Raw genomic sequence first — 15,751 nt, 5'->3', positions numbered from 1 at the left:
ACTGCTGATGTGTCATTAGACATATTAATACTCTGACATCTTAGGAGCTAGAAAAGTTTGACATCTAGAAAGGTCAGTGCACTATAGAGTAGTACGTGAAGAGTAGGGTTTCAGAGAAGAGAGAAGCTCAGAGCATAGCATGGAGACAGAAGCTCTGGCTAGAATCTCAAGAGTTGTAAAAGAGAAACCCCAGATAGATCTAAATTGCAAGCATTTGAACTGCAGTTCACAGAGGATTTTCAGGTTATGAAACTTAAATACTGACAAACTGGACTGTAGAACTCAAACCTAGACAGAGTCAGGACAGCAGGTATGGTGGACACAGCTATCATGAACTTTATACCGAACTAAATTTTTCTGGAGCAAAAGATCATAATAAGCTTTCTGCCCAAGATGGGGAGTGGAAGGAGTGAAAAATATGAGTGAAGTATCCCAAAGTCAGGCACCAAGCCACACCTGAACTATTGAATGAGGGAATTACCAGAAGCCATTCAATTCATGACATTGTGTGGGTCCCCCTCCATATTCCCCAAAGTCTGTAACTTTATTTTGGCTCTTAATTGGTAAGTGTCTTTCTTCTTAATTTAAATTCTGGACCAGACAAATTGAGTTCTGAGAGCTTTTGGAAAGTCTTTTAAATCCTCAGTATTTATCAGAGAGCTTCATATTTCAAAGTTCAGTTTATTCTTGCGTCGTTAATGTATGTTCCTCTCCAAGCCTTCATTCTGAGTTCCTTAATTAAATCCTTACTCCAGGATTTAGATAGCATGCTCCATTAGAATAATTATTAAAATAAGTTTTAACAAATATGCACCAAAAATGGAAAGAATATTTTTTTCTAAATATTCTAATCCTGTTTCCCTTTGACCTATGAATGGTCTGAACTTACAATTATTTTTTATTGCTGGAATTTGAAAGGTTTTGCTAATTTGGACAAAAATCAGAAGAAAAATGGTTAAATCAGAATGTGCGAATGCAATTTGATTTAGGCTGTATTCAATATTTGTAGCTCATACCTTGATTATAATTTGTTTAGTGCTGTTTAGAATACCTATTTTTGAACAACAGTGTTATACTTTCCTTTTCTAAACTAACTGAATCGCCAAGCACATCCAGTGTTTTCTAAATTGTGTCCTATACTTCCAGTACATAAGGTACACAATTATTGTTTTAATCCGTGTTTAATTCTATCTGTAACATGTACTACAAGTGCAGAGACCATTTCTGTCTTGCTGGTTGTATATTCCTAGAATCTAGTGCCTAAAACAAACCCATTGCCATAGAGTCAGTTCTGATTCATAGCAATCCTATAAGACAGTAGAAATGCCCCGTAGGGTTTCCAAGGAGTGGCTGCTGGGTTCTAACTACTCACCTTTTGGTTAGCAGCCAAGCTCTAAACCACTGCGCCACCAGAGCTACATAGAACCTAGTGCATAGGAGACCCTCAATTAATACTTGATGAAGAAATGAAAGAGTAGGTGTGTGATATGTGTTTCACTGAGTCCTGCTTTTATTTTGTATAGTTTATTTTCTCTTGATATTCTGATTACATTAAAATCTGCCTTTCAAGCCTTTTGATTGGAAAATTATTCTTTTACTTTAATTAGAAGATACTTAGCTATGAAATATTCTTTAAAATATTTTTTTATGGAATTAACTATCAGAGATTGAACCAAAAACCTGCAGCCGTTGTGTCAATTCTGACTCATAGCAACCCTATAGGACAGATTAGAACTGCCCCATAGGGTTTCCAAGGAGCAGTGGTGGATTTGAACTTCTAGCCTTTTGGTTAGCAGCCGTAGCTCTTAACCACTGTGCCAACAGGGTTTCCGGAGATTGAACCAAGAAGATAAATCTTATAATATGTTTTTTAATAATTATTTTAAAGTAACAAAGTACCTAGAAAGAACCTATTAGTATGAAAATGTGATAAAAGCTATGTTGTCTATAGCAAGTATGTGTATCATGAAAATTGTTTTTTTTTAATTGTTGTTGTTTGTGGTTATGATCAGTGAAATAATTAATCCTAGGGATTTTTGCTTCCAGGTAGTCATTCCACACTCATATTTGAGTTATAAAGAATTTTTTTCTGTTTTTGTTTTACTCTTGTTTTCTTATGATATGTATAGTCCTAAACTTTGTTATTATTTGTTCTATAAGTAAAGGTTTTCCCCTAAAAAATAAACCAAGGGGTTGTTATGTTTACAGCTAAGAGTTCTCCTTTCTAAAGTCTTTCAAGTTGCTATTTTATAACTTTCAAAAACTATGCCTGAATATTTAAAATTGTATCACCTAAATGCTAACAAATTGCGCACGTCCTAATCCTGATGTAGCGCCCAGGCATACGTCTTTTGTGTACATTATCCAGTGTAATCACCTCAGCAGTTCTGCAGGTTAGGTTTCATTTCTTCTTTTACAGAAGAAGCAGAGGTTGACACCTTCCAACAACTGTTTCATGACTAGTGAACTGCAGATTCCTTTTTCTTTCCACTATTCTTCAGTTCTCAAATAGGCAGTTGAATATCTAAGTGTGGATTTTAGGGAAAAGTTTTAGACTGGAGATAAAAAATGATAAATTTATACATGATAAAACAAGTACAGATTTGGTGTTCTCACCAAAAACTGTTTTTTTTTTAATAGAATTAGTTAAAATGTTTTGTAAGTGTGGGACACTGACAGTATTGCACATGAAATATAATTGTTGTCACATGCTCTGTCTTAGCAATTTTGCCTTTCTTTTATCTGATTCACATTTATAGAAATCACTCTAATCCCTTTCCAATTGTTGGATTCCTGTGTCAGAATTCATAGATATGTTCATCTTTTTGCCTATGCAGTTGCATTATTCCTACCAGTGCTGTTCAAAATAAATACAATGCAAGCTACATATGTAATTTAAAATTTTCTAGTAGCCACATTAAAAAAGTAAAAAGAAACAGGTCAATTTAATTTTAATTTAGTGTCTTTATACCTAAAGTATCATTCCATCATCTAATCGATATTTTTAAACTGTGATATTCTGTATTTGTTTTTACTAAGTTTTCATAATCTGTATATCTTGCATGTGTACCCTGCTGCCGTTAAGTCCATTCCAACTCCTAGACACCCTAAAGGACAGAGTAGAACTGCCCCATAGGGTTTCCAAGGCTGTAAATTTTTATGGATTCAGACTGCTACATCTTTCTCCTGAGGAGTGGCTGGTGAATTTGAATTGCCAACCTTTCTGTTAGCAGCTGAGTGCTTAACTACTGTGGCACCAGGGCTCCTTTGACATGTACAGCACATTGCAATTCAAACTACCCACGTTCCAAGTGCTCAGTAACTACTTAAGACCAATGACTGCCATATTGGGCAATACAAATCTGTTTAATATAAGTATCAATAGTGTTCTGAAGCATGTTGTTCCCAGAAATTAATCTTGGGCTTCTTAGTGGTAGAAAACAAGTTACTGCTTTATATTATCAAAACTAAAAATATACTAATGTTTTTATTATATGCCAAATAAGTAAAAATGTACATAACTTACAAAAGTAATTACTGTGTTTTACAGAGAGGAGCGCCCTGGAAAGTATCAAAGACGGAGTTTTGAAAATCAAAGAAGAACCATCTAAAATACTATCTGGAAATAAGTTTCAAGACCGGTATTTTGTTTTACGAGATGGGTACCTCTTTCTTTTCAAGGATTTGAAGGTATTTATATATGAAGTATTTGAATTTGTATACATTTTTATTTCTTGGGTGTTGGCATTCCTATTTTATACTGCTCTCAGCCCTCTTGCTTGGAAGTCATAGCCCGGTGTTAAATAAAATGCATAGTAAGCTGATGATCTAGTTCAGCCTCTGGGATATGACATTCATGCACTTAGTAACACAGTGAAGAATTTCATATGGCCTCACTAAGCGCCTTACTTTTTTTGGGCAGAGAATGACTTTAGCCCTGAAGAAAAATCTAAATATGTATTTTATAAACTAGCCTATAAGTTAGCATCACAGTGAATAACATTAAGAGAGAATGTGTCACACCCTAAGGCAAAAGTAGCTTGAGTTTAGTTAATGGAATTTAATAAAAGCTAGAACAAAAAGGCAAAACCCAAAAGTTAAAATGAATCTTACTAACGTATTTCCTATACATTTTAATTAACTGACCCCTGTGATGTCATATTTATTAATTGAATCTTGTTAATATATTCTCAAAGGTTTGAAGTAATTAATAAAACATTTTTATTAAATAATTGTTGAATAGAGAGGGGAAGTAGAGATGAAAAATGGGGAGGAGACAAATGATGTAGCTATAAGAATGTTGAACCTATAGCATCAAAAAATCTTAGCTCTGTTAAGAGTTCGTTGTGTGAATATTTAACCTCTCCACCTCAATTTCTGAATCTGTAATATGATGATTGTATGAGCCTTGCATGCCAGGTTTTTTTAATACTTAAATAAGAATGTATCTAAAAGTTCTTCTTAAACTAAAACATTTAAAAATTTTGTATAGTAATTTTAGCATGCTTATCAAAAGACACCATTAAAAATATGAATACGCACATCACAGACTGAGAAAAATGTATTCACACACACAGAGCACATATACACACATACATATATATCTCCAAATATATATATAAAGAATTCTCCTACAAATCAGTAATAAGAAGATGAACAAACCAATAAAAAAATGGGCAAAGGAAGATTAGGAATGGCCAATAAGCCATTGAACCAATAATGCTCAACATCATTAGTCATCAGGGTAATGCAAATTAAAACCATAATGACATACTATTTTATACCCACAGGTATGATTAAGGGAGTCTCTGAGTGGTACAAATGGTTAAAACTTAGGCTACTAACCAAAAGATTGGCGATTTGAACCCACCCAGTGTCACCATGAAAGAAAGTCCTGGTGATCTGCTTCGCAAAGATCACAGCCATGGAAACCCTATGCGAAACGCATGGAATCACCCTGAGTCTGAACTGACTCTATGGCAACTGGTTTTGTTCTGTTTTTGGTAGATGACTGAAATCAAAAAGACTGACAGTACCTAATGTTGGCAGAAATGTGGACAGCTAGAATTCTCATAAATTGATGAATTTGCCAGGGGGTTTTTTTGTTTGTTTTTCATGAAGTCATTCATACATCTACCACATGACCCCATCAGTTTCACTCTCAGGTATTATGTCCACAAAAACACTTGTACAAGAATGTTTGTGGCAGTTTATTCAAAAAAGCTCAAACCTGAAAACATAACGAATGTCCATTAATAGGAAAATGATGCATTCATACCCTAGAATCTAGGCACAAAATAGTAACATATAATCCCTTTTAGAAAATGGTTGCCTGAGGTGGGGAGAACAGTAACGGTATTGCCAGGGAAGAGGGTCAGTAGGAGACTACCAGTAATAGAAATGTTCTATATCCTGTTTGGGGTAATGGCTACATGAGTGTTTACAGTGGTTAAAACTCATTAAACTAAACGTTTCAATTTTGTGCACTTTACTGCATGTAAATTATACCTCAATTAAAAAGTACAAAAGTACCAAGAGCAGAAAACTATACATTCTTTTCCAGCACACATGGAACATTATCCAGAATAGACCACATTTTATCCACAGCAACCTTCAATGAAACCCAGAACATGGAAATAATATGGATCATTCTCTCTGATGACAATGCCATAAAAGTAGAAATCAGTAACAGGAAGAGCAAGGAAAAAAAAATCAAATACATGGAAACTGAATAAAACTTTGCTTAAAAACAACTGAGTAATAGAAGACATCAAAGGTGGAATCAGAAAATTCCTAGAATCAAATGAGAATGAAAACATCATACCAAAACCTTTAGGACACACCAAAGGCAGTGCTCAGAGGTCAGTTTATAGCAGTAAACACACATCAAAAAAGAAAAATGGTCCAAAATCAAAGTGTTAGCCCAACAACTCGAACAAATAGAGCAGCCACAAAAGAAACCCACAGGCACCAGAAAAAGGAAATAATAAAGATTAGGGCAGAAATAAATAAAATAGGAACAGAAAAACAATAGAAAGAATCAGCTAGACCAAAAGTTGGTTCTCTGAAAAGATCAACAAAATTGACAAACCATTGCCAAACTGACAAAATAAAAACAGGAGAGGAAGCAAATAAACCAAATAAGAAATGAGATGGGGTACATTACAATGGATGCAACTGAAATAAAAAGGATCATAATGGAATAATGTGAAAAATTGTACTCCCAACACCACAATTCAAAGATGTCAGTTCTTCCATCTTCCTTATTCATCGTCCATCTTTCGCATGCATATGAGGCAATTGAAAACACCATGGTTTAGGTCAGGTGCACCTTAGTCTTCAAGGTGACATCTTTGCTTTCTAACATTTTAAAGAGGTCCTTTGCAGCAGATTTGCCCAGTGCAATGCATCGTTTGATTTCTTGACTGCTGCTTCCATGGGTATTGATTGTGGATCCAAATAAAACGAAATCCTTGACAACTTCAATCTTTTCTCCATTTATCATGATGTTGCTTATTGGTCCAGTTGTAAGGATTTTCATTTTCTTTATGTTGAGGTGTAATCCATACTGAAGGCTGTGGTCTTTGATCTTCATCAGTAAGTGCTTCAAGTCCTCTTCACTTTCAGCAAGCAGGGTTGTGTCATGTGCATAATGTAGGTTGCTAATGAGTCTTCTTCCAATCCTCATGCCCTAGGCATCTTCATATAGTCCATCTTCTCAGCTTATTTGCTCAGCATACAGATTGAATAAGTATGATGGAAGGATACAACTCTGACACACACTTTTGCTGACTTTAAACCATGCAGTATCCCCTTGCTCTGTTCGAATGACTGCCTCTTGATCTATGTACAGGTTCCTAATGAGCACAGTGAAGTGTTCTGAAATTCCCTACATAAAAGGGAAAACATACCGTGCTCATGGATAGGAAGACTCAATATTGTGAAAATGTCAGTTCTACCCAAAGCGATTTACAGATACAATGCAATCCCGATTCAAATACCAAGCATTATTTAACGAGTTGGAAAAACTAATCACCAACTTTGTATGGAAAGGAAAGAGGTCCCAGATAAGCATAGCATTACTTAAGAAAAAGAACAAATTAGGAGGCCTAAAACTACCTGATCTCTGAACCTGCTACACAGCCATGGTAGTCAAAACAGCCTACTGGTACAAGGACAGACACCAATGGAACAAAATCTAGAACTGAGATGTAAATCCATCCCCTCATGGTCAGCTGATCTTTGACAAATGATTAAAGTCCATTAAATGGGGGAAAGGCTAGTCATTTTAACAAATGATGCTGGCAAAACTAAATATCCATCTGCAAAAAAATGAAACAACACCTTACAGCATACACAAAAAGTAACTCAAAATGGATCAAATACCTAAACATAAAACCTAAAACAATAAAGATCATGGAATTAAAAATAAAAAGGACAGTGCTAGGGGACCTAATATATGGCATAAATACAATACAAACCAAACTAACCATATACAAACATCAGAAGATAAACTGGATAACTGGGAGCTCCTAAAAATTCAACATGTATGCTAATCAAAAGACTTCACCAAGAGCAAAAAGAGAACCTACAGATGAGGAAATTTTTTTTGGCTACAACATATCTGAACAGGGTCTAATCACTAAAATCTATAAAATACTTCAGCACCTCAATAAACAAAAAACCAAATAATCCAATTAAAAAATAGGCAAAGGATATGAATAGACACTTGAATAAGGAAGACATTCAGGTGGCTAACAGGCACATGAGGAAATGGTAACAATCATTAGCCATTAGAGAAATGTTAATCGAAACTACAATGCGATACCATCTCACCAGGGCATTACTGGCACAAATCAAAAAAACTGAAAATACTAAACGTTGAAGAGGTTGCAGGGAGATTGGAACGCTTATGCATAGCTGGAGAGAATTTAAAATGGTACAACCACTTTGAAAAACAATATGGCACCTCCTTAAAAAGCTAGAAATAGAAATACTATACGATCTGGCAGTTCCACTCCTAGCAATATATCCTTGAGACATAAGAACCATCACACAAATAAATGCACACCTATATTCACTGCAGCATTATTCACAATAGTAAAAAGATGGAAACAACCTATGTGCCCATCAACAGATGAATAGATAAATTATGGTATATACACACAATCGAACACTGCATAACAATAAAGAACAATGACGAATGCAGGAAACATCTCACAACATGGATGAATCTGGAGGGCATTATGCTGAGTGAAATAAGTCAATCACAAAAGGACAAATACTGTATGAAACCACTATTATAAAAACCCAGGAAAATGTTTACACACAGAAAAGAAAAAAAAAAAAGTCTTTTATAATTACCAGGAAGGGAAAGGGTAAGGAAGGAAAATCACTAACTAGATAGTAGACAAGTGGTAACTTCGGTGAAAGGAAAGACAACACAAAATGTAGGGGAACTCAGCACAACTTGACTAAGGCAAAGCCGTAGAAGCTTCCTATACACATCCAAACACATTGAGGGACCAATTTAATGGGGCTGAGGGCTGGAGACCATGGTCTCAGGGGCCATCTAAGTCAATTGTCATAGTTCATAAAGAAAATGATTTCCATCCTATTTGGTGAGTAGTGTCTGGGGTCTTAAAAGCTTGCTGGCAGCCATCTAAAATACATCTGTTGATCCCATCCCGTTTGGAGCAAAGGAAAATGAAGAAAACAAAAGACACAAGGAAAATATTAGTCCATACAATTGACTATGTGAACCACAGCCTCCACCAGTCTGAGCCCAGAAGAACTACATGATGCTTGGCTACCACCACCACCCACTCTGACAGGGATCACAGTAGAGGGTCCCAGACAGAGCAAGAGAAAAATGTAGAGTAAAATTCAAATTCACAAAAAAAGACCAGACTTACTGGTCTGACAGAGACTGGAGGAACCCCAAGACTATGGCCCCCAGATGCCTTGTTAATTCATAACTGAAGCCACTCCTGAAGTCCACCATTCAGCCAAAGATTAGACAGGCCTATAAAACAAACAATAACATATGTGAGGAAGGTGTTTCTTAGTTCAGTGAAGTATATGAGACCAAATGGGCAACACTTGCCCCAAAGCAAAGACTAGAAGGCAGGACAGTACAGGAAAACTGGACGAATGGACATGGGGAACCTGGAGTAGAAAGGGAAAGGGGGAGTGTGCTGACACATGGAGGGGATTGCAACCAATGTCACAAAACAATTTGTGTATAAATTTTTGAATGAGAAAATAAGCTGTAAATTTTCACCTAAAACACAGTAAAGTTAATTGAAAAAAAAAGAATATACTGAGCAGGTCTTAAAATAATAAATGGTTAATATAGAAAAATGTTTATGATAAAATAATAAAAGTAAAATGTAAGATTTTTTAAAAATACATAAATAAGAAAAATAACATCTCTCGTTTAAGTGCCTATGATAAATCACCCCATGTGTCTGTCAGTTTGTCCTACTGTGGTGAATTGTATGTTGCTGTGATGCTGGAAGCTATGCCACTGGTATTTCAAATATGAGTAGGGTCACTCATGACAGGTTTCAGCAAGTTTCCAGATTAAGACAGACTAAGAAGAAGGACCTGGAGATCTACTTCTGAAAAAAGCTAACTAGTGAAAACCTTATGAATAGCAGTGAAACATTGTCTGATATAGGGCCAGAAAATGAGTCCCTCAGGTTGGAAGGTACTCAAAATATGACTGGGGAGGAGCTGCCTCCTCAGAGTGAGTCGAACTTAATGACATGGATGGAGTCAAGGTTTTGGGACCTTCATTTGCTGATGTAGTATGACTCAAAATGAGAAGAAACAGCTGCAAACGTGCATTAATAAGAATGTGGAATGTACGAAGCATGAATCTAGGAAATTGGAAATCGTCAAGAATGAAATGGAATACATAGACATCAATATCCTAGGTGTTCGTGAGCTGAAATGGACTGCTATTGGCTATTTGAATCGGATAATCACGGTATACTATGACAGGAATGACAGATTGAAGAGAAATGACACCACATTCATCATCAAAAAGAACATTTCAAGATCTATCCTGAAGTACAGTGTTTTCAGTGATAGGATAATATCCTTACACCTACAAGGATGACCAGTAAAGACGACTATTCAAATTTACTTACCAACCACTAAGTCCAGAGTTGAAGAAATTGAAGATTTTTACCAACTTCTGCAGTTTGATATTGATCAAACATGCAGTCAAGAGGCATTGATAATTACTGGTGATTGGAATGCAAAATTTGGAAACAAAGAAGGATCAGTAGTTGGAAAATATGGCTGTGGTGATAGAAATGACCCCAGAGATCACACGATAGAGTTTGCAATGATGTCTTCATCGCAGATAACATTTTTCGGAAACGCAAAAGGCAACTATACACTTGGACGTTGCCAGACAGAACACAAAGGAATCAAATTGACTACCTCTGTGGAAGGAGATAATGGAAAAGTTCAGTATCATCAGTCAAAACAAGGCCAGGGGCCAACTGCAGAACAGATCATCAATTGCTCATATGCAAGTTCAAATTCAAGTTGAAGAAAATTAGACCAAGTCCACAAGAGCCAAAGTATGACATTAAGTATATCTCACCTGAATTTAGAGACCATCTGAAGAAAAGATTTGACGCATTGAACACTAATGAACAAAAGACCAGACAAGTTGTGGAGTGACATGAAGGACATCTTACATGAAGAAAGCAAGAGGTCATTAAAAAGACAGGAATGAAAGAAAAGACCAAAATAGATGCCAGAACAGACTCTGAAACTTGCTCTTGAACATAGAGTAACTAAAGCAAAAGGAAGAAATGACGAAGTAAAAGAGTTGAACAGAAGATTTCAAAAGCCAGCTCCAGAAGACAAAGTAAAGTATTACAATGAAATGCAAAGACGTGGAGTTAGAAAACCAAAAGGGAAGAACGCTGAAAGAATTGAAGAAAAGATTGAAGCCTCGAGTTGCAGTATTGAGGGAATCTACATGGAAAATATTAAACAACACAGGAAACATCAAAAGAAGATGGAAGGAATAGTCAGAGTCACTGTACCAAAAAGAATTGGTCGACGTTCAGCCATCTCAGGAGCCAGCATATGATCTAGAATCGATGGAACTGAAGGAAGGAAGTCCAAGTTGCACTGAAGACATTGGTGAAAAACAAGGCTCTAGGAATTGACGGAATACTGATTGAGATGTTTCAACAAATGGACGCAGCACTAGAGGTGCCCCCTGGTCTCTGCCAAGAAATTTGGAAGACCACTACCTGGCCAACCAACTGGAAGAGATCCACATTTCTTCCTATTCCAAAAAAAGGTGACCCAACCGAATGCGGAAATTATTGAACAATATCATAAGTATCACACACAAGTAAAATTTTGCTGAAGATCATTCAAAAGTGGTTGCAGCAGTACATCAACAGGGAACCACTAGAAATTCAAGCCTTATTCAGAAGATAACATGGAATGAGGGATATCCTTGCTGATGTCAGATGGATCTTGGCTGAAAGCAGAGAAACCAGAAAGATGTTTACCTGTGATTTATTGACTATGCAAAGGCATTCGACCGTGTGGATCATAACAAATTATGGATAACACTGGGAAGAATGCGAATTCCAGAACACTTAATTGTGCTCATGGATTGAAAAATTAATTGAAATTTTATTTTAAAAACAGTTAATTTTAAAAAAAGCCTAATGAAAAACTATTTCTAGTTTTCTCCTTTCATTGCAAGCTATTAAAAAATTAGAGGCTGTCACCCAAGTTCAGACTGGCATTTGAGAACCAGAGGTGTAAACCAGCAGTCCTCAATCACAGTGTGTGAAAAGAACCTTTATAAGACTAATAATTACAACTGTGATAATTTGAAATCTATGTATAAGAGCTGTCCTTATCCATGAGAGCTAGCTCTCACTTATTGACATTGTAATATGCTTTCTTAAATGAGGAAGAGGGTAGACTTACAGCACCAGGCAGGGCTCTTTGCCAAAGAAACAAACTATGCTGTCACCCTGCAGCCCCAATGGGCACTTCATTACAAATTTGTAAAATGCCTTATTAATGATACCCCCCCCCACCCTTTTCCAAATAATGCTCCACCATATTGTTTGCCTGAAAAAGAAGATGGCTTCTTTTTGACAATTAGTCAAGTGTATTGGAACTTTAAATACATAGTATTATCCATTTTTTTATCTTTTTTTTTACTGTACTTTAGATGAAAGTTTGCAGAACAGATAGTTTCTCATTAAACAGTTAGTACACATACTGTTTTATGACATTGGTTAACAACCCCACAACATGTACACACTCTCCCTTCTCGACCTTGGGTTCTCTATTACCAGCTTTCCTATCCCCTCCTGCCTTCTAGTCCTTGTCCCTGGGCTGTTGTGCACCATTAGTCTCCTTTTATTTTACGGGACTGTCTAATCTTTGGCTGAACAGTGAACCTTAGGAGTGACTTCATTACTGAGCTAAAAGGGTGTCCAGGGACCTTACTCTCAGGGTTTCTCCAGTCGCTGTCAGGCTAGAAAGTCTGGTCTTTTTTTGCGAGTTAGAATTTTGATTTACTTTTTTCTCCAGCTCTGTCCAGGACCCTCTGTTGTGATCCCAGTCAGAGCAATCAGTGGTGGTAGCAGGCACCATCTAGTTGTACTGGACTCAGTCTGATGGAGGCCGTGGTAGTTGTGGTCCATTAGTCCTTTGGACTAATCTTTCCCTTGTATCTTGTTTTCTTCATTCTCTCTTGCTCCCAAAGGGGTGAGACCAGTGGAGTATCTTAGATGGCTGCTCACAGGTGTTTAAGACCCCAGACGCTACTCACCAAGGTAGAATGTAGAACATTTTCTTTTAAACTATGTTATGCCAGTTGAGCTAGATGTTCCCCAAGACCATGGTTCCCACAGTCCTCAGCCCAGCAATTTGGTCCCTCAGTGCATTTGGATGTGCCTATGGAGCTTCCATGACGTTTCCTTGTACAAGTTGTGCTGGCTTCTCCAATATTGTGTACTGTCTTACCCTTCACCAAAGTTACGACTTATCTATTATCTATTTAGTATTTCCCCCCTCACCCCTTCCCTCCCTCGTAACCATCAAAGATTGTTTCTTTTTGTGTGTAAACATTTTCATGAGTTTTTACATCAGTGGTCTCATACAGTATTAGTCCTTTTGTGATTTACTTATTTCACTCAGCATAATGTCCTCCAGTTTAATCCATGTTATGAGATGCTTTGCAGATTCATCGTTGTTCTTTACTGTTGCGTAGTGTTCCATTGTGTGTGTATGTACCATAGTTTGTTTATCCATTCATCTGTTAATGGGCATCTAGGTTGTTTCCATCTTTTTACTGTTGTGAGCAATGCTGCAGTGAACATGGGTACACATATGTCTATTCGTGTGATGGCTCTTATTTCTCTAGGGTATATTCCTAGTAGTGGGATTGCTGGATGATATGGTATTTCTATTTTTAGCTTTCTAAGGAAGCGCCATGTCATTTTCCAAAATGTTTGTATCATTTTGCATTCCCACCAACAGTGCAAGTATTATCCATCTTTTGACAAGCAGTTTGAATCAGTGCTATTGTCTGGGAACTCATTTTACCTTTCTGTGTTCATGAAGAAAGAAAAAGAGCTTTATCAGTTGGTTCCTTTTAGTCAATGATTCTTAGCCAGTACTCAGCATTAGAAGTTGATTTAATGTTAATACAAAAAAAACTGTGAAAGGCAGAAACCTGTCCAAGAAGGAAAACTCAAAATATTTTCCACTAAAATAAGCAATAGAAAAGTAGTCAGACTGTGCCCAGTCAAAGCAGAAAACTTACGAGACCCTGAAAAACAAAGCAGTCCCATTGAGTTCTGGCTCTCCTAAGTTTCACTGTAGTAGTAATAGTATTAGTGCTAGTCTTTAGTATTAGTAATGCCAACATAGTCATAGTTAAAAAAAAAACCAAGCCCGTTGCTGTTGAATCGATTTCAACTCACAGCAACCCTATAGGACAGAATAGAAATACCCCCATAGGGTTTCCAAGGAGTGGCTGGTGGATTTGAACTGTAGACATTTCACTCAGCAGCTGTAGCTCTTAACCACAGCACCACCAGGGCTCCACAGTCATAGTAGCAGAATCTCATATTCAAGGCCTTACTCTATGCCAGTCACAGTTCTGTTTGTTTCACTTGGAGTATCTCATTTTATCTTTACAATCAACCTGCGAAATCTGTACTATTATTATTCCCACCTTATAGTTGAAGAAATTGGGTCGCAAAGGCATTGCATAACTTCCCCAAGATCCCATATCCAGTAAGTGATGGAGCCAGGAGTCTGACCCCAAAGGCTGTATGCAGGGACTTGCTAAGGAAACTTACTCATTTTGCATTATTTTAGCTTGATATTTGTGCTGACAGAATTTTATTTCAAGAGAATTGGTAATTTTTTTATTTAAGTAGTACAAAATATTTTCAAATGTTACAGTTTATGCAATTCAGTTTTTTATGGTGTTTTCCCTTAAGCAAAGAGCCCTAGTGGTGCAGTGGTTAAGTGCTCGGCTGCTAACCCAAAAGGTCGGCAGTTCGAACCCACCACCTGCTTCATGGGAGAAATATGTGACAGTCTGCCTCTATAAAGATTACCCATTGCTGTCGAGTCAATTCCGACTCATAGCAACTCTATAGGACAGAGTAGAACTGCTCAATAGGGCTTCCAAGGAGTGGCTGGTGGATTCAAGCTGCTGACCTTTTGGTTAGCAGCCTAGCTCTTAACCACTGCGCCACCAGGGCTCCTCTAGAAAACCCTATGGGGCAGTTCGGCTCTGTTCTCTATGGTTGCTTATGAGTCGGAATCAACTCAGTGGCAATAGGTTTGGGTTTTGGTTCCCTTAAGCTGATGCAAACTTTAAAATCAACCACAGGACGCCTATTCATAGAGAAGTGACTCTTAAACAGATAGATTTTGTAAGTGAGATGAAAAATCTCATACCCCTTAGCAGAATATATATATATTTTTTTTTTTTAAGTTTTTTTTTTTTTTTTTAATTGTGCTTTAAGTGAAAGTCTACAGCTCAGGTTAGTTTCTCATACAAAAATTTATACACACGTCCTTACGTGACCCTAATTGCTCTTCCTATAATGTGACAGCACACTCCTCCTTTCCAGCCCAGGTTTCCTCTGTCCATTCAGCCAGCTCCTATCCCTTTCTGCCTTCTCCTCTTGCCTCCAGACAGGAGCTGCCCATTTAGTCTCATGTTTCCACTTGAACTAAGAAGCACACTCTTCATGAGTATCATTTTATGTCCAGTCTAATCTTTGTCTGAAGAGTTGGCTTCGGGAATGGTTCTAGTTTTGGGCTAACAGAGAGTCAGGAGGCCATGTCTTCTGGGGTCCCCCCAGTCTCAGTCAGACCAGTAAGTCTGGTCTTTTTACTAAAATTTGAGTTTGGCACCCCACTTTACCCCTGCTCCATCAGGACCTTCTGTTGTGTTCCCTGTCAGGGCAGTCATTGGTGGTAGCCAGGCACCATCTAGTTCTTCTGGTCTCAGGCTGATCGAGTCTCTAGTTTATATGACCCTTCTGTCTCTTGGACTAGTATTTCCTTGTGTCTTTGGTCTTCTTCATCCTTCTTTGCTCCAGGTGGGTTTTGACCAATTGATGCATCTTAGATGGCAACTCACTAGCTTTTAAGACCACAGACGCCACCCACCAAAATGGAATGCAGCACATTTTCTTAATCAACTTTGTTATGCCAG

General features: G+C 37.3%; 1 protein-coding gene across 2 annotated transcripts in view; it reads left to right on the top strand.

Annotated features, from left to right (window-relative positions):
- ARAP2 (ArfGAP with RhoGAP domain, ankyrin repeat and PH domain 2) overlaps window positions 1-15,751 on the top strand; it is a 250,761-nt gene that overhangs the window by 212,507 nt on the left and 22,503 nt on the right. For both annotated transcript variants that reach the window (XM_023724771.1, XM_004389789.3), the window contains one exon: window positions 3,551-3,690. In XM_023724771.1, the coding sequence (XP_023580539.1) occupies window positions 3,551-3,690 (140 nt within the window). The remainder of the gene's footprint in view (window positions 1-3,550; window positions 3,691-15,751) is intronic.

This window comes from Trichechus manatus, unplaced genomic scaffold (assembly GCF_000243295.1).
Source record: "Trichechus manatus latirostris isolate Lorelei unplaced genomic scaffold, TriManLat1.0 scaffold00259, whole genome shotgun sequence".
Lineage (NCBI taxonomy): Eukaryota > Metazoa > Chordata > Mammalia > Sirenia > Trichechidae > Trichechus > Trichechus manatus.
Note: the sequence above shows the minus strand (reverse complement) of the source record. Positions and strands in the feature narration are given on the sequence as shown.